Here is a 26,901-nt window from a genome sequence, read left to right on the forward strand (position 1 = left end):
AAGGATCTTTCATCTTCTATACTACTCCTATAGTGTTTTTCCTACATGGAAATCTGACCTTGTGTCTCTCTTTTGCCTCAAAACAACTCACTGCCAGAGAATAAAGTCCAAACTCCTAGCCAGGCATATAAATCCCTTCCTCCACACTGCTCCTCCTACTCAAAGCATCAGACATAAACCTGAGGTATTTGGTGCCCCAAGAGAACTCCTCTCTCCTCTGCCACCACGCCCTACCTTCTGCTGCACCTCTGAAGAGAACCCTCTCATCCACCTTTGGAACTCGCCTCACACCTCTCAGGCTTCAGTGCTATATCACTTCCTCCACAAGGCCTTTCCTGATAGGCTTTCTTTCCTCTGAGCTTCCCTCTCAGCAAAATGAATATCTTAATTCCTGTACCTTCCCCTTAATTCCAGGGTCACATGGAAGAAATGACAACAGTCTCTGAAAAATGCAGAACACTACATAAACTCCAGGTTGTGTTATTATAAAAGTTATAATACAATAAGCCTTTTTTCTTCAGGGACCTAATTATAGCACTTGTGATCATTATTATGAAATTAGCCTCCACAAAGTAGAATGTTTCCTGTTTATTGCTTAAATGTGAGCTAAACTAAAAATGGGAATGAGAACTATGCTTACATCAGCCACAAATAGATTAAAATTGGACCTATACAGAGAGGATTAGCGTGACCTTTAAGGCTTCCCTGATAGCTCAGCTGGTGAGGAAACCACCTGCAATGCAGGAGACCCCAGTTTGATTCCTGGTTCAGGAAGATCCGCTGGAGAAGGGATAGGCTACCCACTCCAGTATTCTTGGGCTTCCCTGTGGCTCAGCTGGTAAAGAATCAGCCAGCAATGAGGAAGACCTGGGTTTGATCCCTGGGTTGGGAAGATACCCTGGAGAAGGGAACAACTCCAGTATTCTGGCCTGAAGAATTCCAAAGGGTCACAAAGAGTCAGACACGACTGAGTGACTTTCACTTTTGCCCCACGTGATTTTCAGTATTTTAGGGTTAGGGTTATTGTATTTCGTTATTTTGCAACCTTTCTGTAAATCTAAAATTATAGTTAAAATTTTTAAAGACCTCAGTTTGATTATTTTGGGATTAATTTACTGAGTCCATTGAGTCAGTCTATTGTACAATTTATACAAATGAGTGATTTCTGTATTTTTCTAAAATGACTGTAGACTTCATCAGTGAGAAGAAAAGAGCTGCATCTAAACCCAAAACTCAGACTGTAAACTCATGGGTATTAAATACTATCAGATAAAAACTTTTGAAAAAAGGACAAATATTGGTTGAGAATGAGTTATAGTCTCATCTTACCAATAAAATGATCAGGACTCTGTACTGCCATTGACTCTAACTGCCAATGTTACAGTTAGCCAATGATAAGACTTCCCTAAACACAGCTTCCTCCTGACCTTTTGTACATCCTCAAATTCCAATGTCATATACTACCATAGATAAGTCTCAACAATACTACCTCAGACAGGGAAGTTTTGCTTTACAAGTATTATTTTCCATAATGAACCTGGTAAAGAGTAGAGTGTGTTGTGTCCAGAACTTCTGGGTCTTTCCTCAGATTCCAAGAACAAATCAGAATATGACCAATGTTATATTCAATGTTAAACAGTTATCTGAACATTCTTCTCAGATTTTGAACAGTTGTGCCTTCAGTGAGATGCTGTTTAAACACTCTTGTTTCTTGAGCATTCAAAAAATTCACAACTATCTAGTTGCCTAATCATATTGTACTTGCTCTGCCAGCCACTCCCAGCTCCTTCTTAGGGAAGTAGGAGCTCCTCTGAACTCAGGTGACTGGCAGAAGCAGTGATGGACTATACCTCACCAAGGGTAACAGCTGTAGCTCACTCCCCCTTGGTTTTGCCCAGTCAGAGTATATAAATGAATTCTGATAAGTGACCAGATACTATTCTTCTGTGATCTCTCTTTTAAAAGTTAGTGGCACATGGCCAAGCAAGAGAGATCTTAATACTCAAGGCACATTGTCCTAGCACCAATGGCTTCATGAAGAGAAACAACCATGCCTTCCATTAGTGGGCGTGAACCAGAAGCAGAAGAGAAAGCAAAAAAAAAGAGGCAGAAGAGAGGAAATAGAAAGTTAAACTTCTCAGAGGCTGAGAAAGGGCCATGTCAATTCCAGTTTCTGAAACCTTCAAAAATTGGGGGGGGGGGGGGGGAGGAGGAATACAGAAAAGCCCAAACTGGCTTACTACATTAGAGTACACTTTTTATTTACATGAACAAATAAAGCTGCAAAGTGAGCATCGTTCTGACTTGTCAGTGTGTATCTGATTTGGAAATAACATGAGAGTCTAATTTGAATCTTTGTGAATATGAAGCCCAAGCCAGAGAGCACTACTAGCCAACTCCAGGGCAAACCCCAAAACCTCAACAGAGTGGAAGTAAAAATTTAGAAAAACAAACTAAAGAGAATACAATGAGAAGAGTACCAAGGAAGCCAGTATGAAGATCACTACCATGGGAATCCCATAACTGGGTGCCAGAAGAAAATTTTTTAAAAGAGGGTGGGGAGCAGGAGGACCTGAGGTATTCCTTACAGTGGTCTCAGGAGTAGTGGGTACTAATGCATGGTCACCTTCCACTGATTCTGCCCTAAGGAGCAGCTCTGAAGCCTTCTTGTTTGGTAAGAGGAATCTACACTCATTCACTAGGTATCCACTGAATATAAGGCACTGTGCAGGGATTGAAGAATGGAAGTTAGGATCAAAAGAATAAGATTGTCTCTGTGGACCAGGAAATTGAAATATGTTCTCCGCATTCTCTAGGAAACAAACAAGGAGGTAAATAGGTCTCAAATGAGAAAGGATTAGCTTCTTAGAAAGGTCAGTAACACTTGAGTAACTTCAGTGGCGAGGAACCTGCTGACTCATAGATAAGCGCTTGGAAAATCAGTATACATAGGTAAATAATTGGAAGCTGGTATATTGAAATTCCATTGTGCTAGATTCCTTTCTTCCGTATTAGGGGTACATGATGTTAGTCCCTTTACCATACACTCCAAAAGGCCAGCATTTCATCTCCAAGAACTTCCAAGATACTAGGAAAGCCAAAAAGATCATTTCTTCGGGGCTCCGATAACTGGGTGTTAGAAGGTAGATGTCACCTAGGTGACTCTCAAATGGGGAGCAGCAATTAGCCTTTTGTAGAGACTCCAAGAGCGTCCCACGTAGAAAACTTGACTGACAGGGTAGGAGAGGTGGGTAAGTGGGTTAGAAGAAGCCTGTCGGACCAAGTCTTTTTCTGTTAGGTATAACCTTATTTGTAAATCGTTCAACCCTGACTCCAATGGTAAGTTTGAAAATAAACAATTTCCGTAAGAATGTTTGATCAATCACGTTCCTGAGAGAGACCCTGTGCAGCGTGGTTGCTCAAAGTCCGTTGTCCTGCAGTAACTTTCCATCATTTTAATAAAAGGTCTCTAGCACCAGCCTTGAATCGCGCCTTCATTTGTGTCAATGTTATAAACCTAGCTAAAACATTGGGAAGAGTGACGGGAAGCCAGTATAATAAAGCTGTTAGGCCAAAGCCGTAGGTTTCCGGTGGATGGTTTTCGCCGCGAGAAGCACTGGCCCCAGCTACGCTGGCGTGGGAGTGAGCGCGCGCATGCGCGGCAGGAACCCGAGCGCGGAGGCTGGACTTGAGGGAAGGGGGCGCGGCGCGCGCAGCATGGCGTCCAACATCTATTTGGTTCGCCAGCGGATCAGCCGGCTGGGCCAGGTACGGCTCGGGGAGGCACCGCCCCTTCCCTGCCCGTGTCCGCCCTCGCCTCCCGCGCCCGCCCCTCTCCGTCTCCGCCCCAGCGCTTCGGCAAGCGGCTCAACCGCCGCCGCCCCGCCCCGCGGCCTCCCAGGCCCGCCTCCCGGAGCCGCCCCTCCTGCCCTTCCTCGCGGCCGTGGAGCTGTGTCTGGTCGGTCCCCCTCCTCCTCCGCCTAACACGCTTTCCCTCCTTCCCTCAGAGGATGTCCTCCTTCCAGCTCAACCTCAACCCGCTCAAGGAGCCTCTCGGCTTCATCAAAGTCCTCGAGTGGGTGAGTGCAGCCTGCGCCGGCGAGGCTGGGAATCGCGTCGCCGCGCCCGCTCCGGTTCCTGCTCCCCTTCCGGCGCCCTCTGCCAGGAGACTGGGAGCTCTGGGAACTGGGGCGCAGCCCGCCCCGCACGGGCCGCGAAGCCGCCTTCGCCCCCGGGGACGGGCTTGGACGGGACTGGACGCGCGGGGAGGGGAAGAGAGGCCGAGGCCTGGGCCTGCGCGGGGCGGGGACGCTGCGGTCGGCGTTGAATCACGAGTCCCTCGGCTGCCTCTGTCCCAGGCGGAGCCCCCCACCCCCACCCCTACACACACACCGCAGCTCTCCTCTGGGTGTCCCCCGGAGAGTGGGGGTTCAAATTTCTCTTTGGCCTCACAGCTTTCCGCAAGGGAAGAGAAAACTTCCTGTTGCGGTCTAACCGAACCCGGCGGGCTGGAGTCGCGCTCAGGCCGGCAGGCGCTGCCTCTGCGCCTCTAGCAGAAGGGGCCAGTCAGTGCATTTCTGTCCCCTGCGGACTCGAGGCCGCGCTCCCTCAGAAGTTGGTGTGCCTTCTCCAAGTGGTTTGACGAGCGCTTGGGTCTTAATATGCTTTTAAGATTGGCTCCAAGTTTAAAAGGATAAAAATAAACTGGGACAGGGAAGCGGGCGGAGGTGGGGGGAAAAGCTCCAAACAAAATGCGTTGTTAGTCTGATCCACTGAAACACACGTTAGGAATCGCATGTTGGGAACACGTTAGGAATCCAGTTTGTTTTCGGTATTTCGCAGCAGCATCCTGCAGTCAGCTTTCAGTCCTTCCCTGGGGACACTCTCAATCATTAACATCAAAGCAGATTTATTACTTCGACCTTGGTAATGATCACTTTGGAGAGCTTAGTGAATACACCAGGCACTGCCTTCAGAGTTAGTGGCCTAGTACATATTCCAGTGCTGGGTTTCAGGCCCGTATTAATAGGCAGCTGGCATCTGTTCAGTGTGCAGGCAGGTTGCTTTTGTAGCCAGCAATATTTACATCCGTAACTCTTCAACCCCGTATGTTAATGATAAAATGGTGAAAAAAACTTAGATTTCCTGTTTTAAATAACCTGCGGAGGTAACACAGAAACTCAGATTCTCTAATGAATGCCTAATCTGATTTCCTTCCTACACCCAAAGTTTCCCATGTTTCCCCCAAAGTTTTACTTGGTGTTTTCTGAAAACTGTGCTAATTTCACACAAACGTTTGCGTTAAAGACACCTAAATGTACGTATTTAGGGTTCTATAAACATCTGTCCAGATTTAAATATAAAGAGAATTATATTTGAGTATATAAAAATTTTACATTGCAAGAGGAAAAACACAGTTAACTTGGCTAATCAAATACCAAGTTTAAGGAAAAAAATCTTACACCTAGTAGTTTAGTCTTCTTGAGGATTATAATTAAACTTATAATTAATTTAAAATTTCACTTAAATGAAGTCAGTTGTTTATATTTGTGCTTACATTATTCATCAATCTTTTTTAAAACAACTTTTTTTCCTTTATATTTTAAAATATTAGTGGTAAGTTTATTAATGATCATAGGTGACATTTTTGAAAGATACTCTTTTTAAGCTAGGAAAATACTACTGTCAGTTTGAACAATTCATTTTTATACCGAGACTCTTTCATGAAAAGACTGTCCATTGTTGATGAGGTAGAGAATTATTTATTCAACAAATATTTGAGTATGTACTATATACCAGTGCTGTGCTAAGCACTAACAGACAAATGGTGAATAAAACGTGGTTTTTTTCCTCATGACTTAATAAAAAACATGAAAACAAATATAAATATGCTGTATGACCAATACTATAATAAAGGTATAGATTAAGAGTAGTAGGTGAAAGGAAGGAGAAATCAAATTGCTTGGAGGTGTAGAGAGGATTTCATAGACTAAAGAACTTGTTCACTTGGGGAATGGGTGGGGAATGGCTTTCTAGGTAAAGAGGAGCTTATGTTCAGTGGTATGAAAAGCTGCAGCAGCAGAGCCCTATTTGAGAACTTAAGTAGTTGAGGTTGACTGCAGTCTTTACTGGGAGGGAGATGGTAGTTTGAGATGATTCTGAAAGGTTTCAAATAGTTTGAATAGTTTGGAGTTTATTCTACGAGCCAGTGGTTCTTAACCCTTTGGGTTACCCTTGGATAATCTAGGCCCTTAAGAGAATGCATACATGCAGGTACAGAATTTTGTATTGTTTATTGTACAGCTTCCACTTAAGTCCAGAATTCCTATTGTGTGTAGTGGATTCACTCATTCAAGAGTAAATAAACAAGTGGATAATATAATTAGATTTGCCTTTTAGAAATTTTTATTTTGTCAGCAGTGTAGGGGATGAATTGAAAAGGAAAGGCCATAATTGAAGAAAGGGAAATCTATTGTTGGAAGTATCAGTTCAGTTCGGTTGCTCAGTGGTGTCCGACTCTTTGCAACCCCATGAACCACAGCACGCCAAGCCTCCCTGTCCATCACCAACTCCTGGAGTTCACCCAGACCCATGTCCATCGAGTCAGTGATGCCATCCAACCATCTCATCCTCTGTCGTCCCCTTCTCCTCCTGCCCTCAGTCTTTCCCAGCATTAGGGTCTTTTGAAGGCCTAAAACTAATCGCAGTGGAATTAGAAAGCAAGAGGTTTAGAAATTAGAATATATTTGTGTGTTTGCATGTGTTTAGTTGCTAAGTCTTGTCCATCTTTGATCCCATGAACTGTAGCCCACCAGACTACTTTGTCCGTGGGGTTTCTCAGGCAAGAATACTGAAGTGGGTTGCCATTTTCTTCTCCAGGTGATCTTCCCCATCCAGGGACTGAACCCACATCTCCTACATTGTAGGCAAATTCTTTTTTTTTTTTAACTCTTCCTGAATTTTATTTATTAATTTTTAACTAATTTATTTAATTAGAGGCCAGTTACTGCAGCCGTGAAATTAAAAGATGCTTACTCCTTGGAAGAAAAGTTATGACCAACCTAGATAGCATATTGAAAAGCAGAGACATTACTTTGCCGACTAAGGTCCATCTAGTCAAGGCTATGGTTTTTCCAGTGGTCATGTATGGATGTGAGAGTTGGACTGTGAAGAAGGCTGAACGCCGAAGAATTGATGCTTTTGAACTGTGGTGTTGGAGAAGACTCTTGAGAGTCCCTTGGCCTGCAAGGAGATCCAACCAGTCCATTCTGAAGGAGATCAGCCCTGGGATTTCTTTGGAAGGAATGATGCTAAAGCTGAAACTCCAGTCCTTTGGCCACTTCATGTGAAGAGTTGACTCACTGGAAGAGACTCTGATGCTGGGAGGGATTGGGGGCAGGAGGAGAAGGGGACGACAGAAGATGAGATGGCTGGATGGCATCACCGACTTGATGGACGTGAGTCTGAGTGAACTCTGGGTGTTGGTGAGGGACAGGGAGGCCTGGCGTGCTGCAATTCACGGGGTCGCAAAGAGTCGGACACGACTGAGTGACTGAACTGAACTGAACTGAACTTTACAATGTTGTGGTGGTTTTTGCCACACTTTGACATGAATCAGCTACAGATGCACGTGTCCCCCCATCCTGAACCTCCCTCCTACCTCCTTCCCCACCCATCCCTCTGAGTTGTCCCAGAGCACAGGCTTTGAGTGCCCTGCTTCATGCATCGAACTTGCACTGGTCATCTATTTTGTATATGGTAATACACATGTCTCAGTGCTGTTCTCTGAAATCATGCTACCCTCGCCTTCTCCCACATAGTCCAAAAGTGTTCTTTACAGCTGTGTCTCTTTTGCTGTCTTTCTTGTATATAGGGTCGTTGTTACCATCTTTCTAAATTCCATATATGTGACTTAATATACTGTATTGGTGTTTCTCTTTCTGGCTTACTTCACTCTGTATAATAGGCTCCAGTTTCATCTACCTCATTAGAACTGACTCAGATGCATTCTTTTTTATAGCTGAGTAATATTTCATTGTGTGTATGTACCACAACTTCCTTATCCATTAGTCTGCCAGTGGACATCTAGGTTGCTTCTATGTCCTAGCTGTTGTGAATACTGGGCAAGCAAATTCTTTACTGCTGAGTTACCAGGGCTTCCCAAGAATATATGTGTAGGATGGAGAAAAGGCAGGGCTCTAAGATGACTGCCAAGCTTCTGACTTGGAGTAGTAGTGGCACATGTAACTAAGACAGGTCACTAAGGAAAAGCCACAGATTTTAGGTAGGAGGTCAGTAAGGTTTTGGATATATTAAATTTGTGGTCTCTTTAGAGCATGTAAGTGGTGGTACCCTGTGGATATATAGGTCTAGAATTTAAAAGAAATACAGGCTGGAGATTCAGCAAATATTTGATTGTAAAGGAAAGGGAATAGTTAAGAGAATGGAGAGAAATAACCTCACCGTTAGAGATATTTCAGGAAGAGTACTCAGCAATATTAGGTGCAGTGTGAAAGAAAGTGAAAGTGAAGTCATTCATTCGTGTCCAACTGTTTGCTACCCCATGGACTGTAGCCCACCGGGCTCCTCCATCCATGGAGTTTTCCAGGCAAGAATACTGGAGTGGGTTGCCATTTTCTTCTCCAGGAGATCTTTCCAATCTAGGGATTGAACCTGGGTCTCCCGCATTGTAAGCAGACACTTTACCATCTGAGCCACCAGGGAAGCAGATTAGGTGCAATAAGTTAAGTAAAATAATTACTAAAATGCCATCTCTTGATTTTGGTAATCAGTAGGCTTTAATAAGAGCAGTTTTGGTAAAATCAGAAACCAGATGATAGTAGACCAAATGGATGTATGTAAGAAAGAGAATACAGTGAGGGTAGACCACTATTTGACTGTGAAGATGGGAGAGAATGAAAGTGTTAGTCACTCAGTCGTGTCCAACTCTCTGCGACCTCCTGTAACCTGGCAGGCTCCTCTATCGATAGAATTCTCCAGGCAGGAATACTGGAGTGGGTTGCCATTCCCTTCTCCAGGGGCTCTTCTGGACCCAGGGATTGAGCCTAGGTCTCCAGGATTGCAGGCAGATTCTTTACCATCTGAGCCAGCAGGAAAGCCTGGGTGGAAACCTATTTTAAAGATGGGAAAGATTGAATATGTGTGTACACTGTAGAGAAGAAACTTTTGAATAGGTTTAAAACAGAAGCTGAGAGGGATTAGACAAAGTTCTAGAAGAGAAAGGCCCATAGCAGGAATTTTTAAATGTGTTTTCAATGAATTGTAAGTTTCATAAGGTGTTGAAAGATATATGAGTTGCTTCTAAAAATAGTCAATAAGTTTACAGTCAAATATAAAATCTAGATAAAGGCTGTTTATTATAAATATTACTATCAGAATAATTCTCCAAATCAGTTTATCTTTAATAAGATTCTAGAAGATGTTAGACTAAGATGCAATCTGATAATATATAACTTTTAAGGGGTTACAAATCTGAAGGCCTCAGAGACATGAAGACAAGTGCCCAGTAAATATTTATTGACAGGATAAAAATCCAGTTGCCAAAGCAGAAGCATTTCTACTTTGCTTCTAAACTGCAGCTACTATGCATATATATATATATATTATATATATATTATATATATAATATATATATATAAAACTGTTGTTATCTCCATGTTACTGAGGTTTAGAGAAATTAGATAACTTGCCCAGTATCCCATGGTTGTGCTTACTATATCCTGGACACAAAAGTCGGTTCTTAAGCTTTTCAGTAACTTCCATTTGTGTTTCTGATTGGTCTTTTAATAAAGTTAATGAAAAGATTAGCAAAAATTTCAAGTTTAAGAAACAAAAATGTAAGATTCCTAATGTATTTTTTTCTTGTTACATTTATATTTCTACTAGATCTTAGAAGTTAAAAACAAGTAGGGTTTTCTTGATTCATTTATCAAGTTTGAATGTTTTTTCTGATTTTATACTTATAATTAATGAGCAAATTCAAAAGAACATTTAAAAGCATTATTGTTTAGTCCCTCGGTCTGACTCTTTTGCAACCCCCATCGCTTTGGGGTAAATTATTCTCCAGGAAAGTTAGTGTGAAAAACAATGATTAAGAAAACATATAACCATTTGAGCATTACATATGTCAATTTGTTTAAACAGCATACTTTCAGAATTAGGTGCTAGTTTATACAGAATAATCATCCCAAGTAGACCACTAAGATTTTTGCAAACAGGGACATGTTTTATTGTAATTTTGTGGTTTATAATATAGCACAGAAGAACACAACAGAACATACAGATTGTATTACAGAGTACAGGGGATGCGGCATATTTAGACCCATGTTTGTTTCATCCATTTGCTTAATACTAAAATTTTTAGGCTATCAGTCTATGACACTGACTGCATTTTAAGAAACTTAATCTTTCTCTTAACCTTGCCATTTGTGTTCACTTTTGTGGAAAGGGAAAAAAAAGGATTTCAAATGGTATTTTGTGCCTAACAGATCGTCTCTCTGTACATGTAAAACTTGGAATAGACTGATTTGACTTACCTCGTGCCTTTGCTTTCTGTTTCTTGTACCTGGAATCCTCTCGGTATTTACTTTGAACACTCTCATGGGATATACAAAATGTTTTTTCCATAGACTATATATATATTTATGTTGTGTGTATATATATATGTACATATATATAGTCAGTGCTTTTAGAATGCACAAACATATACACATATGCACTTACCTCACACAAATAACAATCTGATAAAACATTAAAGGGAAATTTAAGGTAACGGAGCAATGCTGTATTATAATAAAGTGTTCTCAAACGCTGGTCTCAGAACCCCTTTAAACACCTAAATATTGAGCACCCCAAAGAATTTTTGTGTATGTAGATTATATCAGTCAGTATTTACCATATTAGAAATTTAAGCTGAGATTTGAAAAAAAATTTTTATTTTAAAATAATCACTTGAAAGTTAGAGTACACCAGTGACAACAAATGTGGCTGGTTTTTCTTAAAATGAAAGGCTCATTCTATTCATTAAAAAAAAAAGATCTGACAGATATCTGAGTCTGAATAACTATATTATGTCTATTACTCATTCTTTCAAGTAAAACTCGTATTCAACGAAAAAAGTGACTATTTCAGGGAACAACTAAGTTGCTTAAATGTTCTCCCTGGAGACAACCATTGTATTTCGGTATGCAGTAAAAGTGATTTTTGTTTGTTCGTTTGTTATTAAAGTACTATAGTTAATTTAAATTGTTGTTTTAGTTTCTGGTGTACAGCAAAGTGATTCAGTTATACATACATATATTCTTTTTCATTTCCATTATAGTTTGTTACAGTGTATTATAGTTCTCCGTGCTAAACAGTAGGACCTTATGTTTATGTTTTCTATAGTAGTGTGTATCTGCTGATCCCAAACTCCTAATTTATTTCTCCCTGCCTCTTCTTTGGTAACTATAAGTTTGTTTCTTATGTCTGTGAGTCTCTTTCTGTTTTTTGTGTTTATTTGTATCATACTTTTAGATTCCACATTTAGATACTTATGATATTTGTCTTTCTCTTTCTGACTTACTTCATTTAGTCTGATGATCTCTAGTCTATCCAAGTTGCTGCAAATGGCATTATATGCGTTATTTCATTCTCTCTTATGGCTGAGTAGCTTTCCATTCTATTTATAGACTACATCTTCTTTATCCATTCATCAGTCAATGAACATTTAAGTTGCTTTCATATCTTGGCTATGTAAATGATGCTGCTACGAGCATTGGAGCATTTTCAAATTCGAGTTTTCTCCAGGTATATACTCAGGAGTGGGATTGCCAGATCAATGGCAACTCTGTTTTTAGTTTTTTTAAGAACCTCCATGCTGTTTTCTGTGACTGCACCAGTTTACATTCCCACCAATAATATGAGAGAATTGCCTTTTCTCCACATTCTCTCCAGCATTTATTATTTGTAGACTTTTTGATGACTGCCATTCTGACTGGTGTGAGGTGATACTACGTTATTTGCAGTTCCCTGATAATTAGCGAAGCTGAACATCTTCTCAGGTACCTATTGGCCATCTGTATGTCTTCTTTGGAGAAATGTCTATTTAGGTCTTCTGCCCATTTTTGATTAGATTACTTTTTGTTATGGAGTTGTGTGAGCAGTTCGTATATTTTGAAAATTAAACCCTTGTCAGTTGCATTGTTTGCAAATATTTACTCGCAGTCCTTAGCTTGTCTTTTCAGTAGTAAAAGTATTTGCACATCTTGTTTCATCCAACAGAATTTTAAGAAGACGCAAGAGTCAGGATTTAATAAAAGTAATAATTTTTCTGTTTCATCAAAGACACTTTCAAGTAAAACTGGCTTTTTTCATTAACTGCAAGTGCATGGCAATGAACTGACAGTTTGATGCTTTTGCTGATTCTTACTGAAGCCTAGCAGTTTTACCCATCAGTGCTTTTGTGTTGGATCAGCGCAAATGCCAACACAGTGTAAAAAGCAAATGATGTAATAATATTGTGAAAATGTTTTTGACCTCACAGACCCCTTGAAAGAGTCTTTGGTACTCCTTGGGATCCACAGACCACACACACTGAGAATTGCTTTTCTAATACAGGGTAAACGTCTTTGGGGACCAGCAATGGAACAGAAATATGGGTGAGAGAAGGACTATTCTTGGATCTGGGAAATAAATCTGAGAAAAAGCTTCAACCTATTTTTTGGATTTATGGCTTCCATGGAGTAGAGTACTTAATGTACTAACAAAGATTTTAATCAGTCTACCTGCTTAAGGTCTGCTTTGTGATAAATTGAATATTCTCCTATGTTAGTAGTTTGGGGTCCCAAAATATAGATACAGTGTTTGCAAAGTAGGGAATTAGAAATGATTATAAAACTACTGGGCAGGGAAATTACTTATAAAACCACTAGACCAAGATGGAAAATGGGGAAATAACATACTCAAGTTGAGCCTGCATCAAATGTCCTGAAACACATGAAGAAACTAGTTCACTTAAAAGCTCAGATTATATCAGAGTACGTCAAGGCTGTATATTGTCACCCTGCTTATTTAACTTATATGCAGAGTACATCATGAGGAATCGCTGGGCTGGAGGAAGCACAAGCTGGAATCAAGATTGCCAGGAGAAATATCAATAACCTCAGATATGCAGATGACACCACCCTTATGGCAGAAAGTGAAGAGGAACTAAAAAGCCTCTTGATGAAAGTCAAAGAGGAGAGTGAAAAAGTTGGCTTAAAGCTCAACATTCAGAAAACGAAGATCATGGCATCCGGTCCCATCACTTCATGGGAAATAGATGGGGAAACAGTGGAAACAGGGTCAGACTTTATTTTGGGGGGCTCCAACATCACTGCAGATGGTGATTGCAGCCATGAAATTAAAAGACACTTATTCCTTGGAAGAAAAGTTACGACCAACCTAGATAGCATATTGAAAAGCAGAGACATTACTTGGCCAACAAAGGTCCATCGAGTCAAGGCTATGGTGTTTCCAGTGGTCATGTATGGATGTGAGAGTTGGCTGTGAAGAAGGCTGAACGCCAAGAATTGATGCTTTTGAACTGTGGTGTTGGAGAAGACTCTTGAGAGTCCCTTGGACTTCAAGGAGATCCAACCAGTCCATTCTGAAGGAGATCAGCCCTGGGATTTCTTTGGAAGGAATGATGCTAAAGCTGAAACTCCAGTCCTTTGGCCACCTCATGTGAAGAGTTGACTCATTGGGAAAGACTCTGATGCTGGGAGGGACTGGGGGCAGGAGGAGAAGGGGACGACAGAGGATGAGATGGCTGGATGGCATCACGGACTCGATAGACGTGAGTCTGAGTGAACTCTGGGAGTTGGTGATGGACAGGGAGGCCTGGCGTGCTTCCCTGGGCATGCCTCATGGGGTTGCAAAGAGTCAGACACGACTGAGCGACTGAACTGAACTGAACAGATACTCAGTTTTCTGTGAAGTGAAAGACTCATTTCAAGACAGCCATCCAGATCAAGAGTTGGAATACTGATTCACTCCAAAAGACATAAAAATAATAGAACAGTCTGACATTATTTTAAAATAGGTATATTTTGGTTCCTCAGAGATTTCTAGTTCCATATTCAGCTAAAAAATTGTCTAAGAACATGACATATGTTTTCAACATGTAATAATTAAGAGTTAGCAAAAAACACCTAGCTATTTCTTTCAATAGGAACTTAGGTTTACTTCTCATGGTTCAAATTCTTACGGTTTATGGAAACTACTAGCAGGCTGTTTTGGAGAAGGCAATGGCACCCCCTCCAGTACTCTTGCCTGGAAAATCCCATGGACGGAGGAGCCTGGTAGTCTGCAGTCCATGGGATCGCTTAGAGTCAGATAGGACAGAGTGACTTCACTTTCACTTTCACGCATTGGAGAAGGCAATGGCAACCCACCCCAGTGTTCTTGCCTGGAGAATCCCAAGGACGGGGGAGCCTGGTGGGCTGCCGTCTGTGGGGTCGCACAGAGTTGGACACGACTGAAGTGACTTAGCATTAGTAGCAGGCTATGTAGAACTTTCTGTGATTGTACTTTTCAAACAGATGGAAATAATAGAAAAGTGAAATTGAAGCACTTTGAAACTGACTTTACTGCTCAGTGCACAGTGGAAAGAAACCGAAATATTAACATTAGTAACAAAATGTTTTTTATATCTTTAATAAATGCTTCAGACCTTGACTTAGCAAAATCAGTACCTTGGCTCTAGGCATCTAATCTGACTGACTGTAAAAGCAGACATGCTATGATAGTTCATCTAAAGTACTGAATGGTCATCTGATTTAGTAAAACAGCATGCATTGATTTTGGACATAGACCTTCATTTACAGTATACTTTTAGGTCTATTTCTGAAGATTTCAGTTATATAATTTTCCTGAACAGCTCAGTCATGAAACGAAATAGCAGAGGACCGTGCAACTAAAAACATGTAAAAGATATCTGTAAATTAGATGAGTACCAATGTTCGCCAGTAGGATCTTCTGTGAGCTGTGCAGTGTCTGGGAGTAGGAGCTGGAACTGGGACTCTGGCTGACCATCAGTATAAGATTTGTTTTGTTTTGTTTTTATTTTGTTTTTATTTTTTTTTAATTTTAAAATCTTTAATTCTTACATGCGTTCCCAAACATGAACCCCCCTCCCACCTCCCTCCCCATAACATCTCTCTGGGTCATCCCCATGCACCAGCCCCAAGCATGCTGTATCCTGCGTCAGACATAGACTGGCGATTCGATTCTTACATGGGACTATCAGTATAAGATTTTATAGACAAAGCCCCAGATGCATGTTTTACTATGTCGTTATCTTAAGGCATATTATATACTCTCATTAAATTTCATTCAGATTTTTAAAAACCCTTATTTCAGATATTTGTCTAAAAATTTTTTTCCCCCAACTTTTTCTGATTAAGTAGAATCTTTTTTTAACCTGGTCATATGGCTGGTGAATCCAGTTCACAAAGAGTATTAATGCTCTTGGACATGAGTTTTTGTATTGTTACTGAGTAGTTTCTGTGAAGACATTTTTAAGCCACCAGTCCATTTTGTGAAGGTTAGTTTGGTTAAAAGTAAATAGTTTATTCTATAAAGTCAACTTGCCATGAACACTCACATTATGATACATGAACTCTGAAATAGAAGAATAGGTGATGGTATCACTGTCTGTCCTATGTTATGGGACTCCCTTACCTTCAGGATACCCCACATACTGTCCCAGCAGCTGACTCTCTGACATACAGGCCCAACATGGGTTTCAGCAGTATATTAAATTTAATGAAGCATCACTTCCTTGTTTAAGTCTAAGAGTAGATATAAATAGACACATTTTCTTCTTGTACACCATTTAAATTGAGTACTCCAGTCTACTTTCAAGAGTAATATTCTGGAGGGCCAGTCTAAAGTATGTATGAGTTACAAATATCTAAATCAATGAGGCATCTGTTGTGTCTCTAATGTGGGTCCAATGGGCCAGAGAGGTGAGTGGAACTCTAGACTGTCATCGTGAATATGGGACCTTTTGACCTGAATGAAAGTTTCCTCTCATCCTGTGCCTGGATTCTTAGTCATTACCCTACAAGTGGAATTTTATGTCAGTGGTTTCAGTCATTCTTAATGGGATAGAGTGGGGGTGGGGGGTAGGATTAGTTTCCTAAGTGGCAAGGAAGTGGAAATCAGCATGCCACCACAACTCATTTTAGACTAGAAGTACAAACAAATGCATATTGGAACCCCTCATAAAGTAAATGAGTATAACAAGCTCTTTGGAAGAAGAAAGAATAATATAATTCATTGATTACTGGTAACTAACATGCATTCTGAGGGGTGGAGAGATGATAGAAAGTGACAGCAATCTGGAAAGCATATACCATTTCTTAAGTGTCATCTGTCACTCATTTCTATGGGACTGTCACTTTATGGGAATATAGGTCTGATGTTGCCATAACTTTGTTTCCCCATTCACATGCGGGAAATCCAAATTTTCATGTGCAGCATGCTGATAATACTCACAACAGATTCACATTTTTCATGAATACTGGGAAGACCATAAATCTGTTTTCAGGCCAGGTTTCCCCCGTGGGCTGCCAGAATATAAGTTCTAATTGAAATCAAAGTACTAGTACAATACAGGGGAAGGTGAGATGATTGGATAGCTTACCCTCAGATTGTTTGTACTTCATTTAGTAAAAAGTGTGTGCCTCATCCCTTTTTTCCCGTAAAATAAAGACCAAAATGACAAACATGACATTTATTTATCTTCCATAACAAAATGACAAACTTGAAATGATGAATATGTAAGACTTGAAATATTGTTTTATTTGTACATTATTGAGTATTTTTTTTCCCTTTAGTTAAGCAGTTACTTAGTGAGCATTTGGTGTATGTCAGGCCTTCTTCTAGGTAAGCACTGAAAACCCAAGAATGCAAAGATACGATAGTCTGCCAAGGGAGGGGTAAAGGCAATAATCTTAAAAGCAATAAGCTGTGGTACAGTGTGCCATTTATTTACTAATTTTTGTCTTAAGTGGCAAACTAGTTTTTATTGTTTTGGGGTTTTTTTTTTTTTTTAATAAGCAAGATACACAAAAATGCCTATAACAGAAGTAATGAGTTCAAGTCTGGCAGCCTAGTAGTCAGAATATTTCCACCACAAGGAATCGGACAGGGCCTTAACGGATGAGCTTGTTAGAGATGCAGGGTGGGGACAGAGGGGGAAATCCTGGCAGAAAAAAAACATACATTCAAGACATAAATACTTGGTGTGTTTCAGGAACAGTAAGTATACAGTGCAATATGACAGAATTGTATAGGCCCTCGCACGGAGTACAGTGTATAAATCTAGAAAGATAATGTTGAGGCTGTGCCTCTCAGCCCTGCCTCTTATGCCAAATTAAGAACTTCGGGCTTTATATTGTTTTCTCAACCATGAAATCTCAACCATGGGAATGACACGACCAGATTTTTATTTCGTATGAGTATGACGTCACTCTAAACAGCTCTGTGCCATAGAAACACAGTGCAGACTACAAATGCCAGCCGTAGAGTACCTTTAAGCATTCCACTAGCCACACTAAAAAAGTAAGAAACGGGAGGTTAGTTTTAATAATACATTTTGTTTAACCCAATATATCCAAAATATTATTGTTTCAACAAGTAATCACTATAAAGTTTTTGATGGGATATTTTGCATTCTTTTTTTCGTACTAACTCTTCATAAACCATGGTATATTTTACACGTACAACCATCTCAGGTCAGGCTGGCCGTTTTTAAAGTGCTCAGTAGCCACATGTGGCTTATGGCACCTTAATGGAGACTGCAGCTCTAGAGCCCACAGTAAAAGATGGATGGCGTTAAGAATGAGTTTAAAAGTGAAGAGTCTGTTGGGTTAGTCCAAGGGAAAAATGGTGAGGGCCTGAACAAAGATAGTGGCAGGAGTGATGTACACAAGAAGTGTTACTTGCTCATTCATGTCCAACTCTTTGCAACCCCATGAATCACAGCACGCCAGGCTTCCCTGTCCATCACCAACTCCCGGAGTTCACCCAAACTCACATGCATCGAGTCGGTGATGCCATCCAGCCATCTCATCCTCTGTTGTCCCCTTCTCCTCCTGCCCCCAGTCCCTCCCAGCATCAGGGTCTTTTCCAATGAGTCAACTCTTCGCATGAGGTGGCCAGAGTATTGGAGTTTCAGCTTTAGCATCAGTCCTTCCAGTGAACACCCAGGACTGGTCTCCTTTAGGATGGACTGGTTGGATCTCCTTGCAGTCCAAGGGACTCTCAAGAGTCTTCTCCAACACCACAGTTCAAAAGCATCAATTCTTTTGCGCTTAGCTTTCTTCACAGTCCAACTCTCACATCCATACATGACCACTGGAAAAACCATAGCCTTGACTAGACAGACCTTTGTTGGCAAAGTAAATGTCTCTGCTTTTTAATATGCTGTCTAGTTTGGTCATAACTTTCCTTCCAAGGAGCAAGTGTCTTTTAATTTCATGGCTGCAGTCACCATCTGCAGTGATTTTGGAGCCCCCCAAAATAAATTCTGACCCTGTTTCCACTGTTTCCCCATCTATTTCCCATGAAGGGATGAGACCAGATGCCATGATCGTTTTCTGAATGTTGAGCTTTAAGCCAACTTTTTCACTCTCCTCTTTGACTTTCATCAAGAGGCTTTTTAGTTCCTCTTCACTTTCTGCCATAAGTACTGTATACCAATATATTTTGTCTGCTTTCTTGTTGGCTTCCCCTCTCCCCATATTCTGATATTATAAACAATATTACTGTGAACATTCTTAATGCTTGTCATGTGGTATGCATGAGCAAGAGTCTGTCCTAGATCTATATGCTAGTAAATACTAATCATTTGTAACATTTTTGCAAATATCTAATAGTTTGTAGTGTACCCCAAAGCAGATGATTCAAGGAAGTGAGAAATGAAGGCAAAAACTGCAGTCTCTTTATTACCTAATCTCAGAAAGGACATCTCATTACTTCTACCGTATTCTGTTCACTAGAAGCAAGTCACTGTTCTATCCACATTTAAGTGGGGTAGGTGGAGATTAATCTCTACCTTCTGAGGGGAAGAGTATCAAGGAGTTTGTGGATGTTTCTTTAAAACCACCATTCTCCTTTCCTTAGTGCCCTATAAAGCCAGTTCTGTTAGATACAGTTTGTCTCTATACACAAGTCTGCTTCTGGCCTCTTTATTCTGTTGATTCAGTTGTGTGTGTCCTGTTTCTTTTTTCTAATTCAAAATATGGATATATGGGATATCCCGGTACTCATTTCCTGGCCTTGTGTTCTCACTGTATATTCATATATGTTTATGCTGAAATAGTATTCTTCTTTCTTAACTTTTTAACTCTTAACTAAAGATACCAAACTATGTATGGACATTATACCAGACTCTTCATATATACAACTAAATTCCTTTTCATATATCTTTCTTCATGGAAAAAAAATTCCATGGATAGTTATGATCCTGATTATGGGTGGCCTGATTCAAGGCTCTGGATTAATCCATGGGAGGCATTATGTCAGTGTTCAACAGTATAGGACTTGCACTGAATTCCATCTATTTGCTAGATGTGTGTAACCTTGAGCAAAACAGTGCCTGCTCTCTTTGAGTTTACATTGTAGAGAAAAATGGACAAACAAATAATGAAGTGCTGTCAGGCACTGTTCATTACAATGGAGGAAAAATAGATCAGTACAAATAGAACTGATTGCGTGGAGTGGGACGGGCACTGTTTTTTTTAACATAGTGTGGTTAGGAAAAGGCTTTTCTGATAAGGTCACATTGGAACAGGGAGCTGTGGAGTAGGAAGCTAACCATGTATTCCAAGCAGAGGAAATAGTCAGTACACAGGTTCTGAAGGAGTTTATTCCATGTCTTTAAAGAATAACAGGGAGAACATTTGTGTAAAGAGGTTTGGCAGGGGAAAAAGTAGCTACATGAGATTGGAAGTTTTAAAGGAGGAAAGGATCTTGTAGACCATTATATAAATGTTGTATTTGGAGAGAACTCAGAAACCAGTGGAGAGTTTTGAGCAGATGATAAAGTTTTCTGCCTTACATTTTTAAAAGATGGCCCTGGCTGATGTGGAAAATAGATTGAAGAAGAGGCAGAGACTGAAGAGGATCAACTTAGAAGACTGTTAGCATATAATTCAGGCAAGAAGTAATAGTGGCTTAGATGAGGATGTTGTGATGATGGTGGGAAAAGTTAACCAAGTTCTGAATATATTTCATAAATAGAGCCGTCACCATTTGCTGAAGGATTGAGCTCTTGGTTATTACACTATATCTTGGGTTTTTGTTTGTTTGTTTTGTAGAAAATTCATGAGATACAAAAAGAAAAAGAAATTATCTTTTGTCTTCTTTTCAGAGGTGACCACTTAAAATTTTGATGCATATTCTTTTTAGTTTTCGTTGTGTATGTGCACAGATATAGACTCATGCACAATGCATTGTTTAAACAAACTTTATATGTAATGAACCTTTTTCTCTATCATTAGATATTGCCCATCATTTTAATGACTGCATACTGTTCTCTTTCAGGAATGAATTACAGTTTATTTGACTCCCTGTCAATATTTAGGATGCTTTCAGGTTTTTCCCTGTTTGAATAGCATTTGAGAAGGCATTGGTACATTTCTTTAAGCATATGTATGATAAGGAAAACAAATCTCCAACTACTTTCTGAGACCTGGAAATAGCCACAAGTGAGGCCTTATAAGCTCATGAAATAACATTTCTGCTTATAGTTTCTTGACTTTATAGTTACCCTCGGTTTTCAATTTATCCCCTTTTGATTTTGAAACTAATAGATAAGACTTCCTTTGGATTTCATACTAATATTTAATAGGTACACTGTAATAGGAGCAAATGTGTTGTTATATGGGCTGTTATACTAATTTCTATATTATACTCAGGAAAATAAAATCACATCTGTTGAGAGGTTGCAGCTGCTGCTGCTGCTAAGTCGCCTCAGTCGTGTCCGACTCTGTGCGATGCTATAGACGGTAGCCCACTATGCTCCTCTGTCCCTGGGATTCTCCAGGCAAGAATACTGGCGTGGGTTGCCATTCCCTTCTCCAGTGCATGAAAGTGAAGTGAAGTAGCTCAGATGTGTCTGACTCTTTGTGACCTCGTGGACTGAACCCTACCAGGCCCCTCCATCCATGGGATTTTCCAGGCAAGAATACTGGAGTGGGTTGCCATGTCCTTCTCAGCATGTGCTACTATATGCTAAATACTATATTGAGTCTTAAATTCAACCTTCACAATAACTCTATGCAGTAAATACTATTACTACTGCCTTTTTCCTTTTTTTTTTTTTTTTTTTTTTAACATTTTAGAAAACTGATGCTTGGTAGGGTGAACACAGTATAAAATCCTGGTTAAAAACAAACTCTGAAGCCAGACTGCCCAGGTTTGAATCTTGACTTAGCAGTTATTAGCTATGTAACCTTGGGAAGTTACTAACTTCTTTGTGCTTCTTTTCTTTTTTAATGGACATTACTTTTCTTGTTAAGAGTACAAAATAATGACACAATTAAAGTGTTTCTCATTTTAAAGTGTTCTCATTCCACAATCTGGATTCTCATCTTCACCTCACAGCATGGAATACAGTTTCCCTCCAATATCCTAAACTATTTCTAAGGACCTCACGCTTGCTTTGCCTTGCTTTGAAGTCTTCCTTTCTGCTAGCATGGCTAACATGGCCAGCTTCTTTTCTCATTATTAAAATTTTTTTACCTAAGTCTGCAAATAACAAATGCTGGAGAGGGTGTAGAAAAAAAGGGAACCTTCTTACACTGTTAGTAGGAATATAAATTGGTACAGCCATTATGGAAAACAGTATGGAGGTTTCCCAATAAATAAAAACTAGAGTTGCTGTATGATCCAGCAGTCTCATTCCTGGGCATATATCTGGATAAAACTATAATTCAAAAAGATGCATGCACCCTTGTCTTCACAGCAGCACTATTCATAATAGCCAAGACATGGAAACAACCTAAATATCCATCAACAGATGAATGGATAAAGAAGACATGGTGTAAACGTACAATGGAACACTACTCAGCCATAAAAACGAATGAGATGCCATTAACAGTAACATGGATAGATCTAAAGATTGTCATACTGAGTGAAGTAAGTCAGACAGAGAGAGACAAATTTCATATGATATAATTCGTATGTGGACTCTAAAATATGACACAAATGAGCCTACCTGTGAAACAGAAACAGACTCAAAGAGAGGAAAGGGAGTCTGGAGTTGGTAGTTGCAAACTATTACACATAGAATGGGTAAACAAGGTTCTATCATACAGCACAGGTAACTAAAAGTCAATATTCTGTGGTAAACCATAATGGAAAATATGAACAAAAATTATACATATAACTGAGTCACTTTGCTGTAAAGCAGAAATTAATTGTAAATCAACTATATCTCAAGTTAAAACAATTTTTTAAAATTCCTTATCTTAAAAGTATGATCCCCAGTTTCCAGAATGTGATTAGTAAGTATCATTTCTCATTCAAGGAACTAAGTTTCCCTGGAGATAATACACTGGATGAATCCACAATTAAGGCAGGACATGTACAAACTTATCCTGAAATATTGTGTCCAGAAAACAAGTAAACTATCAAAAACTGTAAGGGTCAAGGGGGAAAAAAAGGAAAGCCACTTGAGACTACCATTAGCTAAATACAGGACAGTTTGAGTATTAAAAAAATAAAGGCAAACAGTTGGAAAACATAAAATATATTAAACCTAATTTACAATAATGCTAAAAATAATCCAGTTGTTACATCTGGAAGATCCTAAGAAACTAGTTTGCTCTTCTAAAAATTGGTAAAGAAAAATAAAGAAGCAAGCATTTATACTGTTTGCCTCCTATGAACCATACCTCAGGTTAACCAAAATGATTATGTGACAGAGTTCTACACAGAATTCCAGGTAACAAACAAAGAAATGACAGAATGCTGCATTTCCCAACCTCTAATAAAATAATGGAACCAAGTCATGGCCATCAGTAGCTGCTGAAACCACTAGAGGAAAGTCTAATGGAGAAATTAAAGGGTAGATCAGGCTGACAATACCTGAACCCACTAATTCATCTTAACATCATAACAAGAGAGCTAACTAAAAATTGGCTTTCTCACAAATAAACAAGACAAAACAAGTGACGAAAAGAAAACACAAACCAGAGTTTAATCTAGCCTCTTTAGAAAATACAGATAGAGGAATTATGCCACACAACACCATATGGAAATCTCTGTAAGACAAATGGCCTAGTTTCTTCAATAATAAATGAGAAAGAAGTGTGGGGCTATGGAGAGAAACCCATGACTTAACAAACTTTATATTAAACAAATGTAATGTGCAGACTCTGAAAAAAATACTTAAGATTAAAAAATATGAATCAGCTTGGGAAATTTGAACTCATGACTTGCTATTAAGAAAGCATTGGGACATCCACCTGGTGATCCAGTGGTTAAGAATCTGCCTTGCAATGTAGGGGCAAGGGTTCAAGCCCTGGTCAGGGAACTAGGATCCCACACGTCACAGGGCAACTAAGCCAGCAGGCCACAACTACTGAAGCCCACATGCCACAAGAGAATCCGTTCACTGCAATGAAAAATTCCACGTGATGTGACTAAGAGCTGATGGAGCCAAATAACAAGTGAAAAAAAAGAAAGGAAGGAAGTATTAGTTGTCATGGAGTGATAATGGTATCATGGTTTTGGGGTGGGATGAAGGGTCTTTTGTTTCAGAGACAAACCAAAGCAGTCATAGAAGAAATTATATAATAGAAGCAGTGTGCATAGAAAGGTAACAGACACAATAAGGTCTGCCTGTGTTCATAATTTAAGTTGGTGACTAGTGCATGAAGCTGGGAGGTCAGAGAGGTTGCGGATACATTTTAAAATATTTTTCACCATCTTCATTTGTAAATAAGAATTCGAAGAATGTTAGTGAGCCAATTTTTAATAGTCACTAATAGTCACTGTATTTAAGATTTTAATGACCTATGTTTGGGTAGAGTAATACTTCTTTCTTTTCTTTCTTTGGTCTTTGTATAGATTGCTTCTATCTTTGCTTTTGCTACCTGTGGAGGTTTTAAGGGCAAAACAGAAATTCTAGTGTCTTGTGTTAAAGAACCTGAGAATAAAACGATTACAGCTGCTTTTGGTTATCCATTCAGGTAAGTTTGCTTTTGTGGTTTAACAACTCTTTTCACTCATTAAGATTTCCCAACAACTTATCGATCTTGGGAGTTAGACATTTTTAATTTCATGCTCGTTTGTAAGTAGTGATCATTGCTACTGAAGGTATGGTGTGTGGACCAGTGCCTGTCTGTAGACTGTTTTCCTGAACTGTGATGAAATAAATTCAGAAAATGACAGTAAGCATTCAGAAACTTTCAGATGACATTGCCTTGACACTTTTATTCTGTCATCCCACAGTGGATTGGAAATTTCAAAACAAGACTGCTCTGTCACCTTAGTTTGAGAAGCCATGTTGTAGAAGCAAACACAGCTTATGAAAAAATCCAACCTTTTCATGTATTTGAAGTTACTAATGTGTAATGTATAGCTTTAAGACATGTATTTATAGAAAGTGAAGAGTTCCTATGTTTCTTTCAGCAGCATAAAACTTTATTTTCTGAATATTTATGGCTATTTTGTTCTGTTTGAACCTCAGGATTCATTAAATGTTTACTCCATCTGTCCTATGTTTAAGTGAGAGTATGAATCTTTCTCCACTTACTGACTACTTACTTAATTCTCTAGACTCAGTTTTTCTGTTCAGTGAATTTAAACCATTTAAGGTTTCTTTGGTGATTAAATAAAATCTTACATTAAATAAAATAAAATTGATGATTAAATAAAATCTTTACATTAAAGATATGTCAGATAGCAAGTGCTTGGTAATCAGTCTTTGCCTCTCCATCTCTTAGTCCTTCTCTTATAAAGTTCCTGTATAAGGAACTGTTATAGTAGCATCTTTAGTGATAAGTGCTTTTGTGATTTATCGATAGGGAAAATCAAAGACTTTGTGGAGTTAGCTAATTAATGAGAGTTAAAATGTGAATCATTATAATTGGTTCTCCTGGTGCTAGTCACACAGACTCTGCCTCCTAGAATGGAATATAATTCTCAAATTGTAAACCATTTTGTAACAGTGCTCTTAATCTGCCAAGTTTTTGTTACAGGAAGATAGTATCTGGGTGTGAAAGTGTTTAATTCAGTCTGTATTCAGTGTATCATAAACCAAGTATTGGGGTAATAAAAGATTTATGTACTTTTCTTATGAAAATTTTAATTAAATATTTGAATTTTTCACTTTTTTTAAAAGAAAAGTGTTTTAATATATTTGGGGAGTATATTTTACTTAAATATTCTGCCTGTGTGTTTCTGTTAGAAGAGTCCAAGTAATTCATAAATTGGTTTGTCCCTTCTTTTTAATAGGTTGAATGAAGCATCATTTCAGACACCTCAAGATGTAACTGTCTGTGGTATAGATTGGAAAAAGTATGTCCTTATTGGAGATTACTCCTCTTCTGCGCAGTTCTATGTGACTTTTGCAGTCTTTGTCTTCCTGTACTGCATTGCCGCCCTTCTGCTGTATGTTGGTTACACGAACCTGTATCGTGATAGTCGAAAGCTTACCATGACTGTAAGTAATCCCTTTCTTTTTATACAAAAATAAGTTATGTAGGTATATATTATATTTGAATTTAAATACGGATTTTCTTACACTGGGAAAAAGAACTCTTGGCATAAACCAGTTTCAACATGCTTGACTTCTGCCACGAGTTTATGCTTGCTCTTGTCATGTTTAACCCAATTCTTGTGGCCTGTTTGCAACACTTCCTCTGTATTCCTTATACAGAGAGAGGTTTGTTTGTTTGTATCTAACTCTTTTTTAACCTGGAAAGAACTCGAATATATGACAAAGCATATTAGGTTGCAAATAGCAGGGAAATTAAGTAGAAATTAATGTGTTTGATTTGAAGAATTGCTAACAATGCTAGTAGTCTCATAACTGTTTTCCTGTTTATCTTTTTTCTCTTTTCTCAGAGATACACCCTTTATGCCTGACACCTGGTCTATATTCTTAAATTCTTTAATTTAAAATCTGACCAAGGTAATTCTATAAAAATTATAGAATTTGGCATTAGTGGCATTCGTGAGCTAATTCTGAATCTTTAAGATGGCAACAAAGGATTTGAATTTGAAGTCCTAATACCTTCTTTGGCCTCAGGGTCTACTGAGCTAGAAATAAAAATAATCTCTGAGATTTAGTTAGTAGAATTCCCTTAGATTATTGGTGGCAAACCCAGAGATAAACTGTAGTTTTAAAGTGGACCTCCACTACTGAAGAATAACTATGAAGTCAGTATTGGAATTACTGATTTGAAGGGACAACAGAGATGTTTTCGTGATACTGGTCATTTGTATCCTAAGAAAACAGTAACTACTCACATCTGCTTATTATTTGTGAAGTTACTTTAAAGGATAGGCCAAATTATTAAATAACAGGTTTTATTTATTTACTTATTTATTTTTAATTTTTGCTGCCTGGATCATAAGAATGCACATGGTAAGTAAGTAATAAAACAGTATTTTATCCATCATATTTGTTGCATGTCATGTATCTGAGAAGAAATTCTCAAACCTGATGTTTTCATAAAACATTTCTTGGTTGTTAAGTGACTTTCAAAAGATAGTCATCAGCCATTTTAATTTGCAATACTTAACAGAAATTTCATGTTAGTAATCTGTAACTTCTGTGGACTTTTCAAGCCTTATTTATATTTTGTTAGAGTTCTTTATAAATTCTAAATGAAGATG

The 26,901-nt window shown here is 39.0% G+C and overlaps 1 protein-coding gene across 2 annotated transcripts in view; it reads left to right on the forward strand.

Moving 5' to 3' along the window:
* The window catches only part of SYPL1 (synaptophysin like 1), a 30,524-nt gene continuing 7,522 nt past the window's right edge, over nucleotides 3,900-26,901 (forward strand). Inside the window, exons 1-3 of one of the 2 annotated variants that reach the window (XM_018047234.1) lie at nucleotides 3,900-4,079; nucleotides 24,127-24,248; nucleotides 25,516-25,723. In XM_018047234.1, coding sequence (XP_017902723.1) covers nucleotides 4,011-4,079; nucleotides 24,127-24,248; nucleotides 25,516-25,723 — 399 coding nt within the window. In that variant the 5' untranslated portion in view covers nucleotides 3,900-4,010. Of the gene's footprint in view, nucleotides 4,080-22,061; nucleotides 22,192-24,126; nucleotides 24,249-25,515; nucleotides 25,724-26,901 lie in introns of those variants that run through there. The other variant, XM_018047233.1, reaches the window with a different exon arrangement.

Source organism: Capra hircus, chromosome 4 (assembly GCF_001704415.2).
Source record: "Capra hircus breed San Clemente chromosome 4, ASM170441v1, whole genome shotgun sequence".
Taxonomy (NCBI): domain Eukaryota; kingdom Metazoa; phylum Chordata; class Mammalia; order Artiodactyla; family Bovidae; genus Capra; species Capra hircus.